Source organism: Hemicordylus capensis, chromosome 5 (assembly GCF_027244095.1).
Source record: "Hemicordylus capensis ecotype Gifberg chromosome 5, rHemCap1.1.pri, whole genome shotgun sequence".
Lineage (NCBI taxonomy): Eukaryota > Metazoa > Chordata > Lepidosauria > Squamata > Cordylidae > Hemicordylus > Hemicordylus capensis.
Genome location: NC_069661.1, coordinates 218,684,251 through 218,707,430, shown reverse-complemented (window position 1 = coordinate 218,707,430; position 23,180 = coordinate 218,684,251). Strand labels below are relative to the sequence as shown.

Here is a 23,180-nt window from a genome sequence, read left to right as displayed (position 1 = left end):
AACAGGTTATTCAATCTCCACCTTCTTGGCCCCAAAAGAACTACATTCCAATCTCCCATCACAAGGACTTCTCTGGAAATGCTATTTAGATGTTGTGACATGTCTACACCTACAATGATTAGAATCGTTAAGACAATGGTTTTTCCCATGACACTCTATGGATGCAAAAGCTGGACTCTGAAAAAGCAAGATAGAAAAAGCATTTATGCTTTTTAACTTTGGTGCTGAAGAAGACTTTTGAGGATACCATGGGCAGCCAGGAAAACAAACAAATGGATCATAGAACAAATCAATCCAGAATTTTCACTTGAGGCACAAATGATCAGGCTCAAACTATCATACTTAGGACACATTATGCGAAGATCCAGCTCCCTTGAGAAGTCCATAATGCTGGGGAAAGTTGAAAGAAAAAGAAGAAGAGGACAACCAGCAGCAAAGTGGATAGACTCGATTACGACAGCAAGGAATGCACCACTGAGAGACCTTAAAGGCCAAGCTGAAGACAGATCATCCTGGAGAGAATTTATCTATGTGGTCGCTAAGAGTCAACACCGACTTGATGGCACTTAATCAATCAATCAATCAATCAATCAGTGTGCTAAGTTTAAATTTGTAGATCTCTGCCTAGAAGATACCATGTGAAATGTAATGCATCAGCAGAAAGTCCAGGACCACACAGTCATGCACACACAGAGAATTTCTCCCTGCCCCCCACCACCCCCACCTTAACTATGAATGCTAGGATCCTTCCAAGAATATTCCAAGCCTCTCTGCATGATCTGAATAGCCATATAAGGGGAAGCCTTCTGCAACATCTTACCCAGGATCATAGAGCAACGCTGAACTGGCTGCTTCCCTGTCAATCGGGTGAAATGTTCAGGATAATAGAACTCCAAGGACTCTAGGAATGCTTCATAGCCTCTCTTCCCTCGTCTTCGAAGGATATCAATGAGGAGTCCTGTAGGGAGACACACAGTCAAAAGATCTTTCACTGAAGTAATGTGGGCCACATGATCAACCAGCAGAATCATAGTCAGTGGTTAGAGAGGCAGGCTAGAACTGGGGAGATTCGGGGTCAAATCCCCTCTCAGCCATGCATAGATAATGTCACCTTCTCTCAGCCTAACCTACCTCACAGGGTTGTTGTGAGGATACAAAGGAGGAGAGAGAAGCATGCCCATTAACTCCTTGGAGGAAGAGCAGCATAAAAAAAAGCTACAGGGTTGCAGGGTTCACCAAAAATTAAACCAAAATTAAACCAGGGTTAAACAAAAATTAAACCATTGTGGGTTCAAAAATCAAGTGAGACCCAGGTTTGGACAAACAAACCAGCTTCAAACCCTGCATGCAGATCATGGCTTTACTTCCCAAAATGAGCCATTTGCTGACTTGCACAGATTCAGACGTACAAACTTAACAGTCACAGTTAGATGAAATAAGCCATTGTTCTATGCCATGTCTGAACCTGCCCCATTATTATTTCTGCAAAATCCCTAGAGTTGAAAAACAGCTGCTAGCCTTGCATAACTCTTGACCTCTTGGAGTCGACACCACATTTTTAACAATACCATCGCATTTGCCATTAGCTAGAACTCTACGTTTGTTCCTGGGAGCCCCTAGACCTATGAAATCTTTATTGGTAAAGTCAGGACATCCAAATTAAGAGTTAAAGTAGTCAAGCACCTGCATTTGTTACTGTAACAAACAGCATTCAGTTGTCTGCACCGGTCTGGCATTCCTAGTATCTTCAGTCCACTGCATATGAATGCACAATTTTCAACCACTTATTTTTAATGCAACATTTGTTGAAAGTAGTCTTTTTATGCCCCATTTCCTAATCATCTTAAGGCTCATTTTGATTTTTGGCAAGCTCCGAGTCTCTAGAGATAGAAGATATCTATCCTTGGATAGCCTTGGGTAGTTGCCAGGCAGACAGGCAGGCATAGTGAGACAGAAAATACTCTGTTGGATATACTAAGAACTTTGTGTCATTGGCTACCTACCTACCATCAATGCCCTGATTACTGAGTTGACAACAGTGGCTGCATTTTTGAACCAAAATGAACTCAGGGACATGCTACAACTGCAGAACATAGCTGCGATCATAGATCAAACTCTGTTTGCCAAAGCAGCAGAAACGATGTGGAAACACAAGGGAAGATATGCCAAATCATTCTTTGATTAGGGACACTTCACATCATCTGCAGTGCCTTGTCAATTCAGGAACAATGATTTCAGGATGTTGCCTTTTGTGATCTTTGCACAGAAGCAGTCATCATTGGAGAAGGTTCCATCACCGGAATTCTTGAAAGCAAGATGGACAGTTATGCACTTAGAATGCACAAGTGCATATATGAACCTCAATAGTATACCAGAGGAAGAAGATGGTCACTCTGAACCTCGTTATCTATCCCAGTTAAATAGTGGTTAACCAAAGCAGTTTGACCAGGATTACATTCTAATAATCCACTTTACAGGGCTCACTGATCCTGATTAACTTTTTAACCAAGATCCTTGTGTTGTGAGAATGCAGCCTTTGTGAGAGAAATAGGGCCAAAAGGCAAAACACATTACACAGACACACATCACACCAGCAAACAGAAGGCTGTGGCCATAGTTGTTGCTCTTTCCTTTTATAGGTTAGCTGTTCTGCAAGAGGAATCCCCTGAAAACCTTTCTGCTAATCATTACCAAAATATGACACAATAGTGGAAATGAGGCATAAAAGGCCAACTCAGCTATCTGTGCCTGGCTCTTTTGCCAACCCATTGTCCTGTCCTTTTTGATGCTCCCCTTGGCCTCAGAAATTTGGAAGCGGGGAGGGTGAAAGGAGTCACCTCACCAAGTTCTTCCTACACCCCACTTCAGCCATTTCACCCAGCTTGCTCCTTCACGCAGGAACCTGAGCTGTCCTCCAGCCATCCGTTTTTCCTCCTTGCCCTCTCCCTCTTCATTCTGAAACAGTTACTGGTGTTCACAAACTTGCACAAGCCCAGCCTCTCTTCCCAGGCCAGGATCCCATGATACTCCCTCCACCTGCTCTCCCCAGCGCATTGCCATGGCAACATGCTCCCTTCCACTTCCACCTCCCAAACCTGACGCCTGCAGCTCCCCTCCTGACGGCTCTGCCCCCCCCCATACTCTTCCAAGTATGGAGGAAGTGTCCAGACAAAATTAATATTTCATCAAAACCTAGTGTTTGCAAATTGCGCATTCAAAAGAAATTGATTTTTTTTTAATAAAGCTGCCAAAGCCAAACCAGCAAAGGCAACTGAGTGTTGTTTGTTATAGTAGTGAGCAGATTAGCTCATAATTTTCTTAGATCTTAATCTGAGCCATCCTGACTTTACTGATAAAGATTTCCTGAGAGATTGTGCCAGGGGCATGGCGGGCCCAGTGGTGAGACGAGGTGAGTCAGCCACCTCAGACAGCACAGGACTGTCTACAGGTCACTTTCGCTACACATCGCCTCCAGCTGCCTCCACCAGCCTGCCACCTCCCCAAAATTTCACACGCACTACCCACCCACCCCCTTTTCCTCCTCCCCTCCTTCCTGCCCTGGCAGGCAGAAGACATCACAGAGTATCTTGAATCACTTCTTACCGTTCTGTTCCCCACCGCCTTCCTTTTGAAAAGGAAGTGGGAAGAAAAGCAGAAGTAGTGGCTGTCACCATCAACACCTGACCTTCTCTGTAAGGCCTTGAGGACAATGGCAGCTCCCATCAACACTAAGTGTGTGTGGCTCCCTGACTAACAGTTTACTGGGCCTGTGTGAAGCTTCAGCCCAAGCCAAATACTCTGTACAGTCCCCCCTGGCACCATGCGGAGACGACCATTCTCACCTTTGCTCAGCACCAGAGGGCTTGTTTAAGGCAAACAAAGCCCTTTTGAGCCTCTGCATAAGAAAAGCCCTGCTGGATCAGGCCCACGGCTTCCTCAGTCCAGCATCCTGTTTCACACAGTGGCCCACCAGATGCCTCTGGGAAGCCCATAGGCAAGAGCTGGGGGCATGCCCTCTCTCCTACTGTTACCCTCCTCCAACTGGAATTTAGAGGCATCTTCCCTCTGAGGCTAGAGGTGGCCTATAGTCCACAGATTAGTAGCCATTGGTAGACCTGTCCTCCATGAACTTATCTAAACTCCTCTTAAAGCCATCCAGGTTGTTGGCTGTCACCAAGTCTTGTGGTAGAGAATTCCACAGGTTGATTGTGCATTGTGTCAAAAAGGGGCATGCGAGATGGTGCACCCCATCTTGGAAGGTGTGCACAGAGTGCTGGAAAGTGTAGCCCTTCCCAGTGCTTTCTTCCCACAGCTCTTAAGAGAGGACACAGTCTCTCTTAAAGGGCACTCCCAACACTGAGGAAAGCACAGTACTGTGTGGAGGTCAACACAGTGGAAATGGCTCTCACACTGAAGGTTTTTTTTGTCAACGTGGCCCCCACTTGAAAAATAGTGGAGATCATTGAGAAACATGGAGGGAAGAAGAGGAGGGTACCCCAGTTGAAAACATGGAAAACCCACCCCCTGAGAAGGCTGAGTTTTATACAAAGCTATCAATTCTTGTCCATCTCTAAGGACCCAGAGTTTTAAAAAAATAATGGGCCTTCACCTCTGCCAGGTAGAACCAACCAACCAACCTTCCTGGCTTATGGACCAAAGGATCTAAAAGGCTTCAGCAGCTTATTTGCAGAATAAGAGATGAACCATAACTTACGTAGCACCCTAGGTCCACTGATGTCTGCTGCAGCAAGCATGTCAAGAATAAAGAAAAGGTAACTCCAGACACTTTGAGAGGCACATCAAGAAGCTGCAGCCAATGTCCAACTGTGTCTTTCCAATACACCTCTCTCTGCCTCAAAGAGGCCTCTCCCGCCCTCGCTTCCACATGACTTCTTAACTTTTCTCACCTGTGCGGTTGCTCTTGCATGGAAACCGGAAGGCACTCAGCACCTCCTCTTCATCTTGCTCATCTATCACACGACATTGGCGCAGGTACGGGGTCAGCTTGGCTGGGTTCAGAGAACGGGTTAGATGGTGCCGCACGCTCTCAATCTTCTCCCATAGTGCACTTTCTTCCTCTTCATCCCCAGAGAGGCTTTGGATCTGGCTGGCCGTATTCTCAGGCCCTAGGGACGCATACTCAGAATCATTCATTACGGACTCATTTCCCCCTAACTGCTTTTAACTGGTCCCCTGCAAGGGGCAGATGCAAAAGAAACAAGTTCCTGGAACTCCCTGACTATCTTTGTGGCATCACCTCTCTTCCTTCCTACTCCTCTTCAAAATCTTCATGTTCCATCAAGCCCTCTACTTCTCACTCTCAATTGATTTTATTTTTATTTTTTACAGTTATATCCTGCTCTTCCTCTAAGGAGCCCAGAGTGGTATACACGGTTATGTGTATCCACACAACACCCCTGTGAGGTAGGTTAGTCTGAGAGATATGTGACTGGCCCAGAAGTCACCCAGTGACTTTCACGGATGAATGGGGATTTGAATTTGGGTCTTCCTAATCCTAGTCCAACACTCTAACCCAGGGATGCTCAACTTTGGCCCTCCAGCAGTTTTTGGACTGCAACTCCCATAATCCCAAGCCACAGTGGCCTATACTCAAGGATTATCAGAGTTGTAGGCCAACATCTGCAGGAGGGCTGAAGGTGAGCAGCGCTGCTCTAACCACTACACTGCACTGGCTCTCAAGCAGACTTGCTGCCCACAGTGGCCAGTCAGATGATTCGGGAGACTTTACAAGGGGAGCCCTTGCCGCCGCCGCCTCCTCCTCCTCCTTCTGCTGCTGCTGCTGCAGCCCAACAACTGCTATTCCAGTATACACAGCCTCTGAACCTGGAGTTTCCATTCATCTATCATGGCTAACAACCACTTGATAGACTATTAATTTGTCTAATCTCCTTTTAAAGCTATCTAAGATAGCGTCCATCACCACAACTGGTGGCAGAAATGAAACCTAAGTTCATATGTGTGTATTTGCATGCACCCATCCTTTGAAAATTGACTCTCTCCCTTTTCCCTAACCCTTCTTTCTTCCTCCATAGTTTAAATTTAGACTGTAACCTCCTTGGGGGCAGGGAGCGGTTTCCTTACGTTCAGACCCATAGGCGTGCACCTGCCTCCCCAAAAAGTTCTTCTTCCTCCCCAGCGGCCACCAGGAGCTCAGCTGAGGAGGGAGAAGAGCCCGCTGTGCCAGCACTCCAGCCGATCCTCCTCCTCCCGTTACTGCCAAGTGAGCAAGCAAGCAGCTACTAGGCTGTGCTTTCGTCTTCTCCCACCCACACGCCTGCTCAAAGAGCCAGTGTGAGCGAGGCCGGCTCGCGGCACTGAGGGAGATGGCGAGAGAGACTGGAAATGACTGACGCGACAACAGCCACTGCCGAGAGAGAGACTCTGCAGCTGCAACTCAGAGCAGCAGAACATGGAGGAGGAGAGAGTGGACTAGTCTCTAGTCCTCCCCTTCAGCTGGGCATATTGGGCAAGTGGATGGCTGTGTCTGTCTTGAAGATCTGTCTGTCTTGTATGAAGATCTGTTTTCTTGACTTGATTGATATTAAGTCATTATGCGGGGGGGGGTGTTTACAGGTGAGGTCAGAGGTGCACCTAAGTAATGGGGGGGGGGGTCAGTGTGTGCCCATGTCTGTCTTCACCTTCCCCCATGATGGCTTCCTGGTGGAAGGCTGCTGCTAGCAAAGCAAAAAGAGAAGCTAGGGGGATGGGATGTGTGACTCTTGTCTGGGGCTCTGCAAGAGAGAGAGAGAGACTGTATGTACAGTATGTACATAGGCATGGCTGATATTCTGCAAAGGGGATAGGCTTTCTCTGTGGTTGCCTCAGGGCTTTGGAATATGCTCCCTACTGAAATAAAAGCATCTCCGTCTCTGTTTGTTTTCAGGAAGAACCTCAAGACTCTCCTGTTTTTGCAGGATTTTAATTAATTTTAATAATTTTAAAACTTGTTTTAATATCTATCTTATTCTATTGTTTTTATTATGTATTTTAATTTGTTACTTTTAAATTTTGTACACCGCCTAGAGATGTACATATCAGGCGGCATAGAAATATGATTAAACAAACAAACAAAGGTGAGCACCCTTGGCTCTTCAGCTGTTGCCATATAACCTGACCCCACCCTCACACACACACACACACACACACACATTCTTGTGATCCCACTCCAAAAAATTTAGGCTGGCTACAGGCCTGCTTACGTTTGCTCCTGTTAACTGGGCAAAGCAGCATCTGTTTTAAAATAGTGGCTCTCTTACAGGGGGAGAACAACTGTCCTTCAGGCTAGAGTAGCATTTCTCTAATGGCTACCATGACTACTATCATATATAAATTGTATTGAAATTTATAGATTTCATTCCTTTTCAATGAAAACATTTTCAAGTGGTTTACAGAGATAAAGGAATAATAAACAAGAAGGTGACTCCCTGTCCCCAAAAGGCACACTGTCTAAGAAGAAACACATGAGAGCCCCTGGTGGTGCAGTGGTAAAACTGCCACCCTGTAACCAGAAGGTTACAAGTTCGATCCTGACCAGGGGCTCAAGGTTGACTCAGCCTTCCATCCTTCCGAGGTCAGTAAAATGAGTACTCAGAATGTTGGGGGCAATATGCTAAATCATTATAAACCGCTTAGAGAGCTCCGGCTAAAGAGCGGTATATAAATGTAAGTGCTATTGCTATTGCTATTGCTATTGCTATGGGAAACACCAGCAACAGCCACTGGAGGAATGTTGTACTGGAGTTGAATAGGGCCAATTGATCTCCCCACACTAAACGTAAGAGAATTGCCAAGGTATCTCTTTGCCTGGTTAGCAGGGGTTGCTATGTTGTTAAGTTTCTTTTGTGGTATTGTTGTTAAGACAGTGAGCTCTTTTGGGATAGAAAACCTTTTTCTCCTACTTTTTCCTATATAAACTGCTTTTTGCTGTTGAAAACTGGTAAATTAATAATGACAACAATAACAACAACTAGCTGGGCCGGGCACAGAGCATCTGTGCCTCTAGTTTCGCCCGCCTGCCATGGCTGCCGTTTTCTCCCCCGCCCGCCACCTGCTCCCCACCCCTCACCTGCTGCCGCTGCTTTCCCTACTGGCCTGCCAGCCAGTCATCACCATTTTCGCCCACCCGCCTGCCAGTTTCCTCGCCGGCCAGCTAGCTGCTGCCATTTCCACCTGCCAGCTGGCCGCCCTGCACCATTTCGTTTCCCGCCTCGCCCGCTGCTTTCTTCTCCCCCTGCTGGCAGCTGCTTGTGAACTTTTGCGAGAGCTGCCACACACAGGATTAGCCACGGATATGTCTTAGCAAATTATATAGAGAGAGATGATGATGATGATGATGATGATGATATCACAATATTCTGTAAAGCAGCCTGGCCATTAATGGCACTGAACAAACAACATACTGAATTTCCCTCTTCAACACAACTATTAAAAGACGCAGGCGCCCTGACTTCCATTGCATATGGCCATCCAAGCCAGGCAGGATACTCCAAGCCAGCAGGAATGTGAAAGCAATTAAGAATCCTGAGTGAGTCAACTTCATGAAATGTAAAATCTCTCTGGATAAAAGAGCTCTCCAGCTGTTCAGCAATGTAGACTTTTTAAAAAGCCCTCTATAAAACAAAAAAGCAACCCCCTCCCCCCCAAAAAAATCCTCTTGCATAAAGCTCAATGTTATCCCCAACTCCACAGCTCAGAAACATCAGCCCTCACCAGAGCCAGATGATCAATGCGGCACAAGGAGCAGGTGAAGTGGGCAGCTCCTATTCCAAGGGCCTCCTCCCTTCCGGCCTCTTTTCCGCTTCTACCTGGCTGGCTGGGACTTCCCTGCTGACATTCTAATCTTGGAGGACTGGCTGGCCAAGCTGTGGTCTCCTGCTGTGACCCATGCATAACCACGGGGGACTGGCTGGTAACCCCAGGCAACATATCAACAAGTGCATTGCTTCCTTCCGGCTGACTCCTAGCTCAGGCATGGGGCTGTGGGACCCAAGGTGATGGGAATTCCCTTTTTCTGCGGAGGGTGCTCAGCCTTCCTTAAGTGATTCTCTGTGTTGGCCTGCATGGCCGGTGTGAAGGTAATCAGAAGTGGATGGGCAGAAGGGTGGTGGGTAGAGGGAATTGGGGAGATTACTGGAGTCTGTGCTGGGTGTTGCACTCATGCTCATGAAGATGGAAGGAAAGGGGAGGGGGGAAGAGAACAACTAGACTGCTCACCTTGAACCTGTGTGCATAAATGGAGATGGGTGGTACATATCATGGGCATGGGGGGAAGAGAGGGAGCACTTGTAATGCCCTCTATTTAGGGTTACCTTTGAGGACAATCAGAAAGCTACAATGGGTCCAGAATGCAGCGGCTCATTTACTTATGGGTGCCAGAAAATATGACAGGGTAATACCTCTCCTGCAGTCATTACACTGGTTGCCTATTCGCTCCCGAGTTCAATGTTCAATTTAAAGTCCTGGTTTTGACCTTCAAAGCCTTGTGGGGTTTGGCACCTGTTTACCTACAGACCCGCCTCTCCCATCCATTTACATCCCATCCAGTCAATTCTGCTCAGATGGCCCTTTTGTCAGTCCTCAGTTTCCGAGAGGTTCGGGGCGCTAGGACCCGTGAAAGGGCCTTCTCGGTTGCTGCCCCACCTCCCTGGAATTCTCTTCCTCTGCAGATTCATTTGGCTCCTTCTTTGTCGATTTTTAAGTCTCTATTGAAGACTTTTCTCTTTCGCCAGGCTTTTACCTTGTAGTTTACCTAATTCCCCCTGCCCCCGATAGTTACTTTAGTTTTATTTAGAATGTAATTTTAATCCTGTTTTGTTTTGCATGTTTTTGTACACCACTCAGAGTCATCAGAGTGGGCAGTATATCAAGTTTTTCAAATACATACATACATACATACTCAAAACCACGATTGGGAAACCCGCAGTTGGGGAGGGATGACTGTACTTCTTTCAGACAAAGGGCGATTTTGTGGGGGGGGGAGCTAAAACCTCTTTGGGTCTTTTCTCAACTAGCTGTTGAACTTCTGTAAGGGATAAAAGATAGGGATGTGCACTAACCGGTTCGGAGGCCCGGGACTCAGAACTAGCTCGAATGACCGGCAGTTTATCCGGTTTGAAGGTGGAGGAGATATCTTTAAGGATGGGGGAGGGAGCTCTTACCCCTCCTGCCATGTTTCCCCTGCCGGCACTGTCTTTTAAAACGGTCCAGCAGGGCGGCAGCATACCTCCTTGCTACCCCGGTGCCTCCTCAGACAGGAAGTGGCCAGAAGTGCCCGCTGCGCATGTGCACGTCGAAATATATTTCTCCCTCCAACTTTGAACTGGCAAGCACCCGTTCCGTGCACACCACTAATAAAAGACAGCTCCTGTTGGGCTTTATTTATGTATGTATGTATGTATGTATGTATGTATGTATGTATTTATTTATTTATTTATTTATTTATTTATTTATTTAAGAAATTCCTACCTGCACATGCTCAGAGGCTATTCTGCTTTGTTTTACACCAGAAGACACTCTCCACTTCTGCCTAGGAAGTGCGTGGGTGGCTTGCACTCTGTATTACAAGTCCAGAAGCACCATCCTCTTTCCCAAGAGCTCCTTCTCATCTGCACATGCTCAGAGGCCATTCTGCTTTCTTTCACCTCCTCTTCACTGCCCAGGAATGGATGGGAGCGATCATGGCACTCTGGACTCAGAAGCAACACCATCCAGCTCTGTGTGTCCTCAAGGGTGGCAATAGACTTTCAGCAGCAGCCAGCATGCCACGGCCTTTTAAAAGGTTGCTTCTCATATTTGGGGGGCTTTAACGTAGACAAAGCTAGGCGGGGGGGAGAAAGAAGTAGAGTGGCAAGGTTTTGAAAAGAGTTCCAGCTTTTTTTCCTCCCCACCCCGCTGAGGCTGGGGGATGGAGCTGGAGCTTCCTTAAATTTTTTATCAATTCTAGTTTACTAGTAATATTTTGGTTTAGCAATGTATCATTTAAAAACTTTTGGAGCAGGATTTAGCTTACATTTGTCATTGGAATGCCTAATCCCTTTTCTACATCCACACACACACCCCATAAGGTGTTTCTGAATGGGACTTGGATCACAATCCTTTGTGTTTATTTTCACCTTTCTGGTGATGTCGCATCAATACTGGTCTATGGCATAGTGGTTAGAGTGTTGGACTAGGACTGGGGAGGCCAGAGTTCAAATCCCCATTCAGCCATGGAACTCACTGGGTGACTCTGGGCCAGTTATGTATCTCTCAGCTTAACCTGCCTCACAAGGTTGTTGTGAGGATAAAAATAACCATGTACACCGCTTTGGGCCCCTTGCAGGAAGAGTGGGATATAAATGTATAAATAAATAAAAATACATAACTGTTATTATTATTATTATTATTATTATTATTACATTTATATCCCGCTCTTCCTCCAAGGAGTCCAGAGCGTTGTACTACATACTCGAGTTTCTCTTTCACAAGAACCCTGTGAAGTAGGTAAGGCTGAAAGAGAAGTAACTGGCCCAGAGTCACCCAGCTAGTTTCATGGCTGAATGGGGATTTGAACTCAAGTCTCCCCGGTCCTAGTCCCGCACTCTAACCACTACACCACGCTGGTATTGTCAAATGTGTTGCCTTGTACGCAATATTAGTTCTCTTTGGAATAGACCCAAATAATAGTACTTCAATTGCAGTGCAGTTCTATGCAATTCTACTCAGAAGTGCCACTGAATTCAATATGGCTTACTCTGAAGTAAGTGGGTGTAGGATTGCAGCCTTAGTCATGATGACTAACTTTTTTCATTAGAGCTGATTTCAAGGAATAGGGTAGGATGGCTATTCCTATTCTCCCTTTACTGCCAGCAGGGCTTCTTCCTCTGTATAGGCTTGCCAATAGGGGTATGCACGAATGGACCTGACTGGCCAGTCAAATTGACCAGTTCGGCAACATGCGGTTCGGCTCAAATTCAATTCAAATTCAAGTAGAGCCACAATTTTTGGTTTGTGCATACCCCTACTTGCCTCCCTCCAGGAACTAGCATCATCAGATCTCCTAAATAACATTTTCCGTCTTTACCCTTAAAATTTACATCTTATCTTCCCCAGTACACCACTATGCCTTTCATAACTACAGGACACACAAATGTTGGACAGATTGTAGCTTTCACTTTCAATGTATTTCACAAGGCTGAAATGTATTTCACAAGAAACTCTAATTAAGCGCCAGTTTCAGACTCTTATTTGTTTCCATGCGAGGAAAACAGCATGTTCTTTTAAAGACATAGAGCCTGTCAAAAACCTGTGTGCAGATGGAAAAATATGTGTGTGCAGTCATGACACGTCTGTGCAATCCTGAATGTACACAATTTCCTCTTGGCTCTAAGACTGAAGGAAAGGCTCTCTGCACATGCTCACGGGGGCTGTGTCTCATTATTATTGCTCTACATATTTCTGGTGTGAATAATATTTAAAGCTTATTCTTCTGGAGCAGAACTCCTGTGAGTCCTTGACACATTACTGTCAAGCCATGAAACTCACTGGGCGACTCTAGGCCAGTCGTTTATCTCTCAGCCTAACCTACCTCACATAAAAGTAGGTTAGGCTGAGGATAAACATATCCATGTACACTGCTTTGGACTCCTTGGAGGGAGAAAGGGATATAAATGTCAAAATAATTAAAAAATGACCACAAGGATGCTTCTGGACCAAGGTTAAAACACTGTTCTTCAATGAGCGATCTTCCATAATGCTTATATTCTGGTTAAGATAGGGTTATGCCTGATATAGTCCATGGAACTTCCTACTGTTATCTCCGCCCACCACCAGGTAGAGAAGACCACAAAGGCCCTCCTGTGCTATGTGCCTCAGGCCTCCCAAAGCCTTAATCCAGTTCTGGCCCTCCCACAGCATGGCACAAAGTCAACATCCGCAGGGACCGAAACTACTGAGAACACTGCCCTTGTTCCACCAGTCAGGAGCAAATCTCCAGAGCATCCTTACATCAGATATGGCTCATATCCTTAGGCCAAAACCTGACCCAAGGCTCCTCACAGCTTCAGTTCCCACTTGCTGGGATTTCCCCAGCCTTTTCTAAGGCATTCAAGGCAAACAGAAGATAAGGGTGTTTGCACAACAGAGACCCAGAGGCTGCTTTTCCACAGAAACCTCTTTTAACAAACTCTGTGTTGTCTGCAAGCAGTGTTCAAATTACGAGGGGCCAGAGAAGGCCAGGCCACTCTAGTTTTTTATTTTATTTTTATTTTTTTATCACATTTCTGTATCACCAAATCATGGTGCCTCAAGGCAGTCAACAAAAATCAGCAGTTATAACAAAACAAACAATTTGAAATCTAGCCAAAAGCCTGATTAAACAAGTGTGTTTTCAGAGCCTTCCTAAAAACCACCGGAGATGATGAACCTCTTACTGGAGCAGGGAGTGAATTCCAAAGCCCAGGGGTGGCTAGAGAGACGGCCCAACCCTGAATTGCCGCCGGACAAGCCAGCAGAAACTGCAGGAGGACCTCCCCAGATGATCTTAATAAGCAGTGCTGCTCATGCAGAAGGTGGCGTTCTCTTAAATATCCTGGGTCCAAGACATTTAGGACTTTATAGATAATTAGCAGCGCTTTGTATTTTGCCCGGAAACATATCAGCAGCTTGTATAATGCTTTTAAAACGGGAGGAATGTGGTCTCAAGAGAGTTACCCCGGAAACCAACCTGACTGCCAAATTTTGTACTAACGCAAATGTTTTGTGCTGGTACCCTTAGCTACTGTTTTTTATAACAAGGCAGCTGTAATTTAGCTAAAATTGAGAGTGGGGCTCGTAGATTTCATCAAGGATGCTCCTGCCTTATCTCTCATAATTCAAGCACTGTCTGCAGAAACATTTCCCAACAGGTCAGCCATGAGGTTCCCAACTCTCCAAGTCATGAGCAGAACTTAATTCATTTAGAATGCAAACAGAAAGCTTCAACAAGAAAACCTTTCATAACCTAGCATTAGTCTCACAAGTCCTATCCGAGTCAGCAAACTTAAAGCAATATAATAAAGCTAATATAACCACCATGACTTCTTCCAAAGAATTCTGGGAATTGTAGCTTAGTGAGCTACTGAGAATTCTGCTAGAAATTCCTAGCCAAGAACACCCTATAATTTTCAGGGCTCTCTGGAAAGAAGAAATTACTGTCAAACCATTTAAATCAGTTATGTGGGGAGGCACACAATATTCACAGGGATCACCGTCTACAATACACACCAAGCACAAACTTTAAGGGAAAGCAGGGTAGAAATTTAAGAAAAGCAATAGACAAAAAATGGACCACAGGAACATCTAGGGTTAACAGAGGCTGGTGGGGAGAATTACTGGCTGCATTCACATGAACAAAACCATGAGGGCATTGGATACTTTCACAGGAATAATTAAAGATAGTATGCCATGGTTTTGTGCTGTTCACACAAGAACATGAGAATATAACACGGGTTCCCATCCACTGTAGGAAGATGTCTAAAGATGTCATGCATGCAGGGATGGCCCCACAGCTATTTGTGGCTCTTTTTCCTCTTGTTGATTCACAGAAGAACCCAGAAGGGGAGAAAGCATGTCCTACAAAATTCATATTGATGGACAATTGATAAGACAATGGATGAATGGGGTGGAGAGCCAGCCTTACAGTAAAGAGCCTGAATTGTCCCTTTTGCTAAGCAGAACCCACCTTGCTTTGAATTTGGATGGGTGACTACATGTGAGCACAATCTGCTGTAAAACATTCCCCTTAGGGCAGGGGTTCCCAACCTGTGGTACTCCAGATGTTGCTGAACTACAACTCCCACCATCTCCAAACATAATACATTGGGGTTACTGGGAATAAATAGATTGGGAACACCTGCCTTAGGTGAGTCCCTTAGGGGATGGGGCATATCTTAAAGGCAGAGCATCTGCTTGATTGCAGAGGGTCTCAGTTTTAATCCTTGGCATTTCCAGGTAGCGTTGGGAGATTCTTGCCTGAAACCTTGGAGAGTCACTGCCAGTCAGTATAAACAGATCAGGCCTGCTCAATTTTGGCCCTCCTGCAGATGTTGGCCTACAACTCCCATAATCCCTGACTATCGGCCACTTTGGCTGGAGATTATGTGAGTTGTAGTCCCAAAACAGCTGGGGGGCCAAAGTTAGGCAGGCCTGACCTAGATGGACCAATGGTCTCACTAGGTATAAGGCAGCTTCCTATAAATAAGGATGTTACCCCACCTCAGAAAAGGCTCCTGTTTCTTCCTCTCTCATTGTCAATAGCAAGGAGACAGAAAATGTATATCCCTTCTTCTCCCAGGCCAGGAGCCAATGGGTGCCTCCACACTTGGGGAGATTTAATCTCAGGTATCTCCAATTCAAACAATCTCATGGCTGGGAAAGGCCCCTAACTTCAAGCCCTGGAGTGCCTGCCTGTTGGAGTAGACAGCAGACCAGTGACTTTGACTCAATATACAGGAGCTTCATACTTCAAGGTTAAATTCCTATCCTTCACCTACTGTAGGTAGAAGCGGAAGGTTCTTCCTTTGGGTATTGATATCTATCTGGCCATGATAGATGCATAAAGCTGGATTGAAATGGTAGGTCCTAGAGCCCCAGTTCTGGATTTGCTACCTTTGCTGACTTCCCCACTCCCAGTTCTTTACACCAGTGTTTCACAGTGTTCCACGACTCAATTGTGTGCTGTGAGGCAATGATCAGTGTGCCGAGCTGACTTGCTCTCCAAAAGCAGTTGGGAACGCAGCGCCAGCCTAACTAGCTCCTGAAGGGGCCGCCCAGCCACTTCAGGAGCTAAGACTGGTGCTAAGGAGCGGCTAAGACTGGTGCTAAGACTGGTGCTGCATTCCCTGCAGGGAAGAGCCGCTCCTGGGCTGCGCTGCGAACGCAGCACCAGCCTTTGTTTAACTGCCGAAGGGGCCACATGGCCCCTTCGGCAGTTAAGCGGCTTCTCCCGAATGGAGACTCAAGGCTCCATTCGGGAGCCAGACCACGCCCCCCGCATCTGATGTCAGATGCGGGGGCGTGGCTATCCCCTGCGTCTGATGTCAGATGCAGGGGGCGGGGCTATTCGGGCGCCCGCCGCGGCCACACACGGGCCGCCGGCGGGCTAGCTACGCCCCTGGGTGCCCCTCCGTCTCATGCATATATATACACACACTTCCATATGTAATAACTTTATTTTTGAAATGACCAATAAGCTCTCCAGTCCTGCAATGCCCATCCATACTACATTACCTGTCATACTGAAGAGCCACAGGTAGCACCAATGGGATAAACACTTCTAATTGGGTGAATTCTTCTCTGAGTCTTCTCCTCAGTGTGACGATAAGCATCTTTGGGCCATCTTGTTTTGTGTGAAGTTTAGATTATCCAGCTGGCAATAGAGCACAGAAATTACAATAATGTCCTTCCCTTCTACAGAATCATTCATGGCCTCTTTTCAGATTCCCTCCCTTTGTTGTATCTTGTGCTGGCCCCACACGCCTCTCTCTTGCTCTCCTGCACAAAGTACACCTTACAGATGAACCAATCCCAGGGGTGGGGGGAGCTAGATGATGTGCCACAACAATAACTTAACTTTCTACCTTTACCTCTTCCCAGAATAACTTCACTGCTCAAATATCCATTATAGACAGACTCAACTTCCTGTAGGTTTTAAAGGGATATAGGACAAGGGCCATTACTGTACCCAGAAGTACTAGAATGGAAGTACTTTAGCTCTGCGAAGCCTTAATTAAAACTAGGAGTCACTAGGGCCTCAGAACCTAGTTCCAAAGCCAGGATCCAAAGTCCCGTAACTTGGAAAGCATTGAAAAGAGAGTACATTTGACTATGTACAGAGTGCCTCTCCTTTACCATTGGATCTATGCCCCTGACGGAGGGAGGAGAAAAGAACTTTAAGAGCAGAGGGTTACCTCTCATTCCATATGTAATAACTCTCAATCAAGTAACATCTTATCGTTTAAAATATGTACATATACCACTTTTCAACAAAAGTACCCAGAATGTTGGGGGCAATATGCTAAATCATTGTAAACCGCTTAGAGAGCGCCGGCTATAGAGCGGTATATAAATGTAAGTGCTATTGCTATTGCTATTGCTAAAAGCTCTCATAGTGATTTACATAGCAAAAGGGATGAGAAAATGGTTCCCTGTCCCCAAAAGGCTCACAATCTAAAAAGAAACAGAAGGGAGACACCAGTAACAGCCACTGGAAGACACTATGCCAAGATAGAGAAAGACAGCTGTCTCCCAAATTGTAAGAGCCATCACTGTAAAAGGTGCCTCTTTGCCTAGTTAAACATTATACATACACACATATAGTGGCCAAATCAGTAAAGCATGCATGCAGCCTTTTGTCTCGGAGTCATCTATCTACCAGCACAATCTTGCCCCCTTTGAGCTATGAGAAGAACTATTACCTTGAGCCGCTCAGGTGATGGGCAAATTCCACAATCCGACTCTGGGTCAGAAGGAGCAATCAATCCCCCACACCATATGGAGCGGCACCGGAGTTTGCCAACTTTTGTCCCGTCCCTGTTGATCATTCTCCTTGGCCTTCCCGCCTGCCTTTAGCCCCCTCCCCCCTCCTGCGATTGCTCACTCCTCTCTTTCGCAGACACGCACGCACACCTGGCGGGAGCAGTCAGCAGCAGCCCAGTCCCAGGCGAAAAAGAGGGCGGCGGGCTAAGCAGGCTGGCAGGCAGGGGCACATTTCCCGTCGAATCAAGTCTGCTGCGAGGTGGCCTGAGCCAAAACAAGTCCCAACAGCCCCCACCACCACCCCCCGCCTGCCCAGGAATGCGCGCTGTGTGGATTCCATTCCCAGAGGAGACAGAGAGGCTCGCTCCGGTGGGCGGGCGTGGAAGGACAAAATGAAACTAGCGGCCAGTAGATCAAGGCAGCGCGACTAATAATAGGCCAAGATCCCTTCTGCACGCAGCACACAAGCCATCTGCTCTCTTTTATGGAGCCTGTCCGATTTACAGCCAGTTACAAAAAGCAGCGTTACTGGGAACAGCCTATATTCTGCGACGATATCTATAATAACAGCAACAACATTGACAATAAAATTCAGCCATCCCAGGTCCTTGGGAAGGACGCGATGTCTGGATAAAACAAACCAGTCAATAACACCTGTCAGACTGTGTAAACAAGAGATAATTTAATAATAATGCATTCATTAAGCGTTTATATAGCACTTTTAATGACATATCTCTATATTTATTTCATTTATTATTTATTTATTAAAAGATTTGAGATACCGCCCAATCCACAGACTCAGGGTAGTGTAAAAAACAAGAACAGCATCCGCAATAACAAAGCAAAAAAAAAAATTAATATAAATATTTATTTAAAATAAATATATTTAAATATTAATAATCTATTAAGTATATATGTGTGTGTGTGATTTGAATAATCTTGAAAGAGACGTTTCTAAAATTACACACGCACACACATTGCAAATTAGGATGAGATAGGAAACAGAATGAAAGAAGCCACCTTGGAGTTATTGCAGAGGCAAGGTTCAAATCAGGGACTTTTAGCTCAAGGAGCGCTAATTCCTGTAGTGCTCCTTGTAGCACCAGCCAGTTGCTGCCTAGGAACTTCAAAGAGAATTGCATCACTGTTTCCACACCTGTATGTTTTTGTGTGCATCTTTAGTACTATCAAAAAAGACTGCATGCTATGTTAAAAAAAATTGAACGGTGGTGCTAACAGTCCACTGGGATGCTCGCTGCACAGTTGTACCCCGTTTCCACAAAAGTCAGAAAAACTCTGTTACAGTGACAGCTTAAGTGCAGCGAAAATACAGGCTGGATGATGAAGGAAAGAGTGAATGAACAAAGTGTGGCAATCGCAGACTGGTCCTGTGTTCACAAGCATGAATTGTCCCCTTTGCTAAGCAGGGTCCACCCTGGTTTGCATTTGAATGGGACACTATTTTATTTATTTATTTATTTGTTTGTTTGTTTATTTGATTGATTTCTATACCACCCTTCCAAAAATCTCACAATCTAAAAAGAAACACAAGATAGGCAGCAGCAACAGTCACTGGAGGTACTGTGCTGGGAGTGGATAGGGCCAGTTACTCTCCCCCTGCTCAATGAAGAGAATCACCACGTTAAAAGGTGCCTCTTTGCCAAGTTAGCAAGGGTATGCCAAGTTAGCAGGGGTTACATGTGGGAGCACTTTAGGATGGGGCAGCTCTTCCAAGTTCCCTCCCTGGCATTTCCAAGATAGGGCTGTGAGAGACTCCTGCAGGAGCGGAACCACCACTGTGCGGTTCAAAGAATCCAGGCCATGCCCCTCAAGGGCTGTGCCCCTGCCCCGCCCCCTACGTCTGATGGGGTTTTGCTCGGAAATGGGGGGCGTGCCCCATTTCCAAGCAAAACCCTGAGTCCGATGTCAGTTGCGGGGGGGGCGCCGCGGTGGTGGGCAAACACAGGCTGCCACTGGCCTCCCTACGGGCCTGGACTCCTGCCTGTAACCTTGGAGAAGCCACTGCCAAATCTAAGCTAGATGGACCAGTGGTCTGATTCAGAAGCGGATAAAGCAGCTTCCTATGTTCCTATGAAGTGCCCTCAGTCTCTGTGCAATTATATGCCTGTCTACTCAGAAGTACTGTAATTTCCACTGAGTTCAGTGGGATTTTTTTCCTCAGGTGTGGATAGGATTGCATCCTTAGTCACTCTTCTGCACCGGCTGATACAAGCAAGTGTTCACAATGAAGGCACATATAATTTGAGAGATGTACCTCAAGATACTTTGCAGTGCCAAACCCGCACACAAGCTGACAGAAGTACCTCAATAACCTCTGTAATGATGTAATCCGAGTTCCTCTCTGATTGTGTCATGCAGCTCCTTGCCTAGGCCTAATTCTCTGCAGTGGCCTTTCCTGGAGAGGAGAGCTGGTCTTGTGGTAGCAAGCATGCCTTGTCCCCATAGCTAAGCAGGGTCTGCCCTGGTTGCATATGAATGGGAGACTAGATGTGTGACCACTGCAAGATATCCCCCTCAGGGGATGGAGATGCTCTGGGAAGAGCAGAAGGTTTCAAGTTCCCTCCCTGGCTTCTCCAAGATAGGGCTGAGAGAGATTCCTGCCTGTAACCTTGGAGAAGACGCTGTCAGTCTGTGAAGACAATACTGAGCTAGATAGACCAATGGTCTGACTCAGTATATGGCAGTTTCCTATGTTCCTATGTTCCTGGCTGTTAATTGCAGAAGCAGATCAGCAAATGTCAATGCAGGGGGGGCTATGGCAGTTTAATTCACATTTACAAATGTGAATATGATGAATATATACTGCTTTTCAACCAAAGCTCCCAAAGCAGCTTACAGAGATGTAAATAAATAAATAAATAAAATGGCTCCCTGTCCCGAAAGGACTCACAATCCAAAAAAGAAACATAAGATAGACACCAGCAACAGCCACTGGAGGGGATGGAGATGGATAGGGCCAGTTGCTCTCCCCGGGCTAAATAAAGAGAGTCACCACTTTTAAAAGGTGCCTCTTTGCTCAGCAGGGGAAATACAGCTGGTAGCACACATGAAAAAGAAGGGGGCACACCAAGGGCGCACCGGTCGAGATGTTTGTGGAGGATACCACTAATCCTCCCCCAGCTCAGCACATCCCTTGATCACATGTTGGGGCTGTTCATCCAAATAGCCCCTAAACACACACTTGAAGTTATTATTTAAACTCTCTATGAACCGACCTATTACCTTCTGACACGAGGGAGTGGAGGCAGGGGGCAGGAGGCTATGTTCTGCCCTGAGTTACCCACTCTGTGGCCCCGGAGACAGCCCAAGATATTTTGGTGCCTGAGGCAGAATAATAATACCTAGCATTTGTACAAACATGTTTTTTCCTGAGTGTGCAAAGTGCTTCACACATATTAACTTGATGTAAACCTTACAACAACCCTGTAAGGTTAGTCAGTATTATTATCCCTATATTGCAGCTGAGGCTGAGAGGGAGCAGATTCCATGAGTTCATGACAGGCAAGATCAGAAGTGGGGAAGTCCTGATTCGCAACTCAAGCTCTAAGCCATTCTGCTGCACCAGCTTCACATGCAGTAAACATATAGTAAGAAAGTAAATAACTGACAATTTGCTGTGCTCTAACAGTACACACACACACACACACACACAGAGAGAGAGAGAGAGAGCTCTCAAAGCATTTGCCACCTGAGATGGGACACCTCATCCTGCATGCCAAATGGCAGGGCCAACAATAACGAGCAGTGCAAAAGTGCTCGCTATTCATTATTTACTTATTTTTCACATTTAGGAATTGCATTTCGGCAAGCATCCAAAACAACACAGAGTAAAACAGCATTAAAACCAATTTTAAATTTTAAAATATTAAAATGACCCAAAAAAAACCCACCCACCCAACAGCATTAACTATTAAAAACACTCAAAAAATTGAGCTTATTAAAAACCCAGAAGCATTAACTATTAAAAGCATTAGGAAGCAGAGGAAGGTGTTAACTTGGTACCTAAATGAAAAGGAAGTGGGAGCTTGTCTAGCTTGGAGGGAAAGCAGCAGAAAAGCAGGGAGCCAGAAAAGGGGAAGAGTAACAAAAGTTAAAAGCAAGTCTTATGAAGACTGGGGTTAAAGATGTGAACTGGGTGTGGTGTGGAAGAGCTGCAACTCTAGATGCAGCGATTCCAGTGGATCTCCATTAATGTTTGATAAGATAAGATAAGAGGAGAGAAAGGATTTATTCTCTAGGGTAGAGAATAGGGTAGAGTAACCAACTGACAAAAGCCTCCAAGCATTCTTGGATTTTATTTTATTTTAAACTCACAGGCCAGTTACCAGGATGCAAGAACCAATGCAAGGCTTCTTCTCCCACCCCTGCCACTTACCTGATTTCCTTTTTCTTTTTAGATGTACGCTTTACATGAACAGACAGGTTTTGTGCTAGGTTGTGCACCTGAATCAGCTAACTAAATCAATAAAAATTCAGGTAAAGCTAAAGTTGTGCTGTCAAGTCGGTGTTGACTCTTGGTGACCACAGAGCCCCGTGGTTGTCTTTGGTAGCATACAGGAGGGGTTTATTTTTTATTTTATTTTATTTTTACATGTATATGCCATTATATACCATAATACCATAATATGCAATTATATACCATTGCCTTCTCCCGCGCAGTATGAGATGATGCCTTTTAGCATCTTCCTATATCGCTGCTGCCCAATATAGGTGTTTCCCATAATCTGGGAAATGAAATAAATACACAGAGCAGACAAATACACATACAACAGGAACAGAAAAAAATAATCCTACAGTTGCAAGCTGAGTGCCTGATGATTAAGCTACTCATCATCCAGAGAACCAGCTACCACCTTTTTTTCTGTTTAAGAGCTTGGTTCCAGTTCTAGTTCAAAGTAAACAAAATATTTTTAGATTTGAGTTCCATTCCAGTTCACTTAAAAAAAAATCTCTCTGAACTTTTGCATTTATATTCAGTTTGACTCCCTGCCTTGGACTTTCAGAGAGGTGGGGGGCAGCCGAGCCCATCGGGACCACTCCCAATCCTGGCACTTCCGCCCTGCCTAACCCAACTTTTTACCCCAGCCTTTAGCCAGGGTTAAGTGCGCATGTGCACCCTTAACCCTGGCACTAGAGTCATGTGTGCGCTTGGGCTGCATGCAGCCTGAGAGCACACAGAGCTGGACAGCAAGCGTGCCCATCTCTGGGGAAATCCCTCCAGGCACCACGTTCCTGGCGCAGTGCATTGAGGGATGCCAGAGGACTTCCTCCTCCAGCTCCCTGCTCTGCTGCTCGCTGTGGTTTGGCTTATGTGCTGTGAGAGGCAGAGCCGCTCTGCTTGCTGTGCTTGTGTGCGGGGAGGCAGGTAGGAGCCTGCCTCCCTGCCAGTCCTCCCCATCACCAGGTATGTTGGTCGTGTGTACACTGACATGAATTCCCAGAACAAACCACAAAAGACAGAAACATGCTGTTTGGCAGATAGGTTCCAGATCTCACCCACACTCCCAGAATCAATGTCTCGCCCACAATACCAGAAATAAATTAAAACCCTGAAAAAAATCAATAATTTCCCGGAAAGTGCGGGAAAACTCTCCCACTGGAAAAGCTTGGGAAATGATGCCTTCCGACAAACTTTGGCAATTTTC

General features: G+C 45.9%; 1 protein-coding gene across 1 annotated transcript in view; it reads right to left on the bottom strand.

Annotated features, from left to right (window-relative positions):
• The window catches only part of CARD10 (caspase recruitment domain family member 10), an 81,435-nt gene extending 63,618 nt beyond the window's left edge, over positions 1 to 17,817 (bottom strand). Inside the window, exons 1-4 of the mRNA XM_053251631.1 lie at positions 17,454 to 17,817; positions 16,267 to 16,405; positions 4,908 to 5,126; positions 821 to 958 (exon numbers count right to left, since the gene is read on the bottom strand). Of these exons, the coding sequence (XP_053107606.1) occupies positions 821 to 958; positions 4,908 to 5,126; positions 16,267 to 16,273 (364 nt within the window). The 5' untranslated portion in view covers positions 16,274 to 16,405; positions 17,454 to 17,817. The remainder of the gene's footprint in view (positions 1 to 820; positions 959 to 4,907; positions 5,127 to 16,266; positions 16,406 to 17,453) is intronic.
• Positions 17,818 to 23,180: the final 5,363 nt, after the last annotated feature.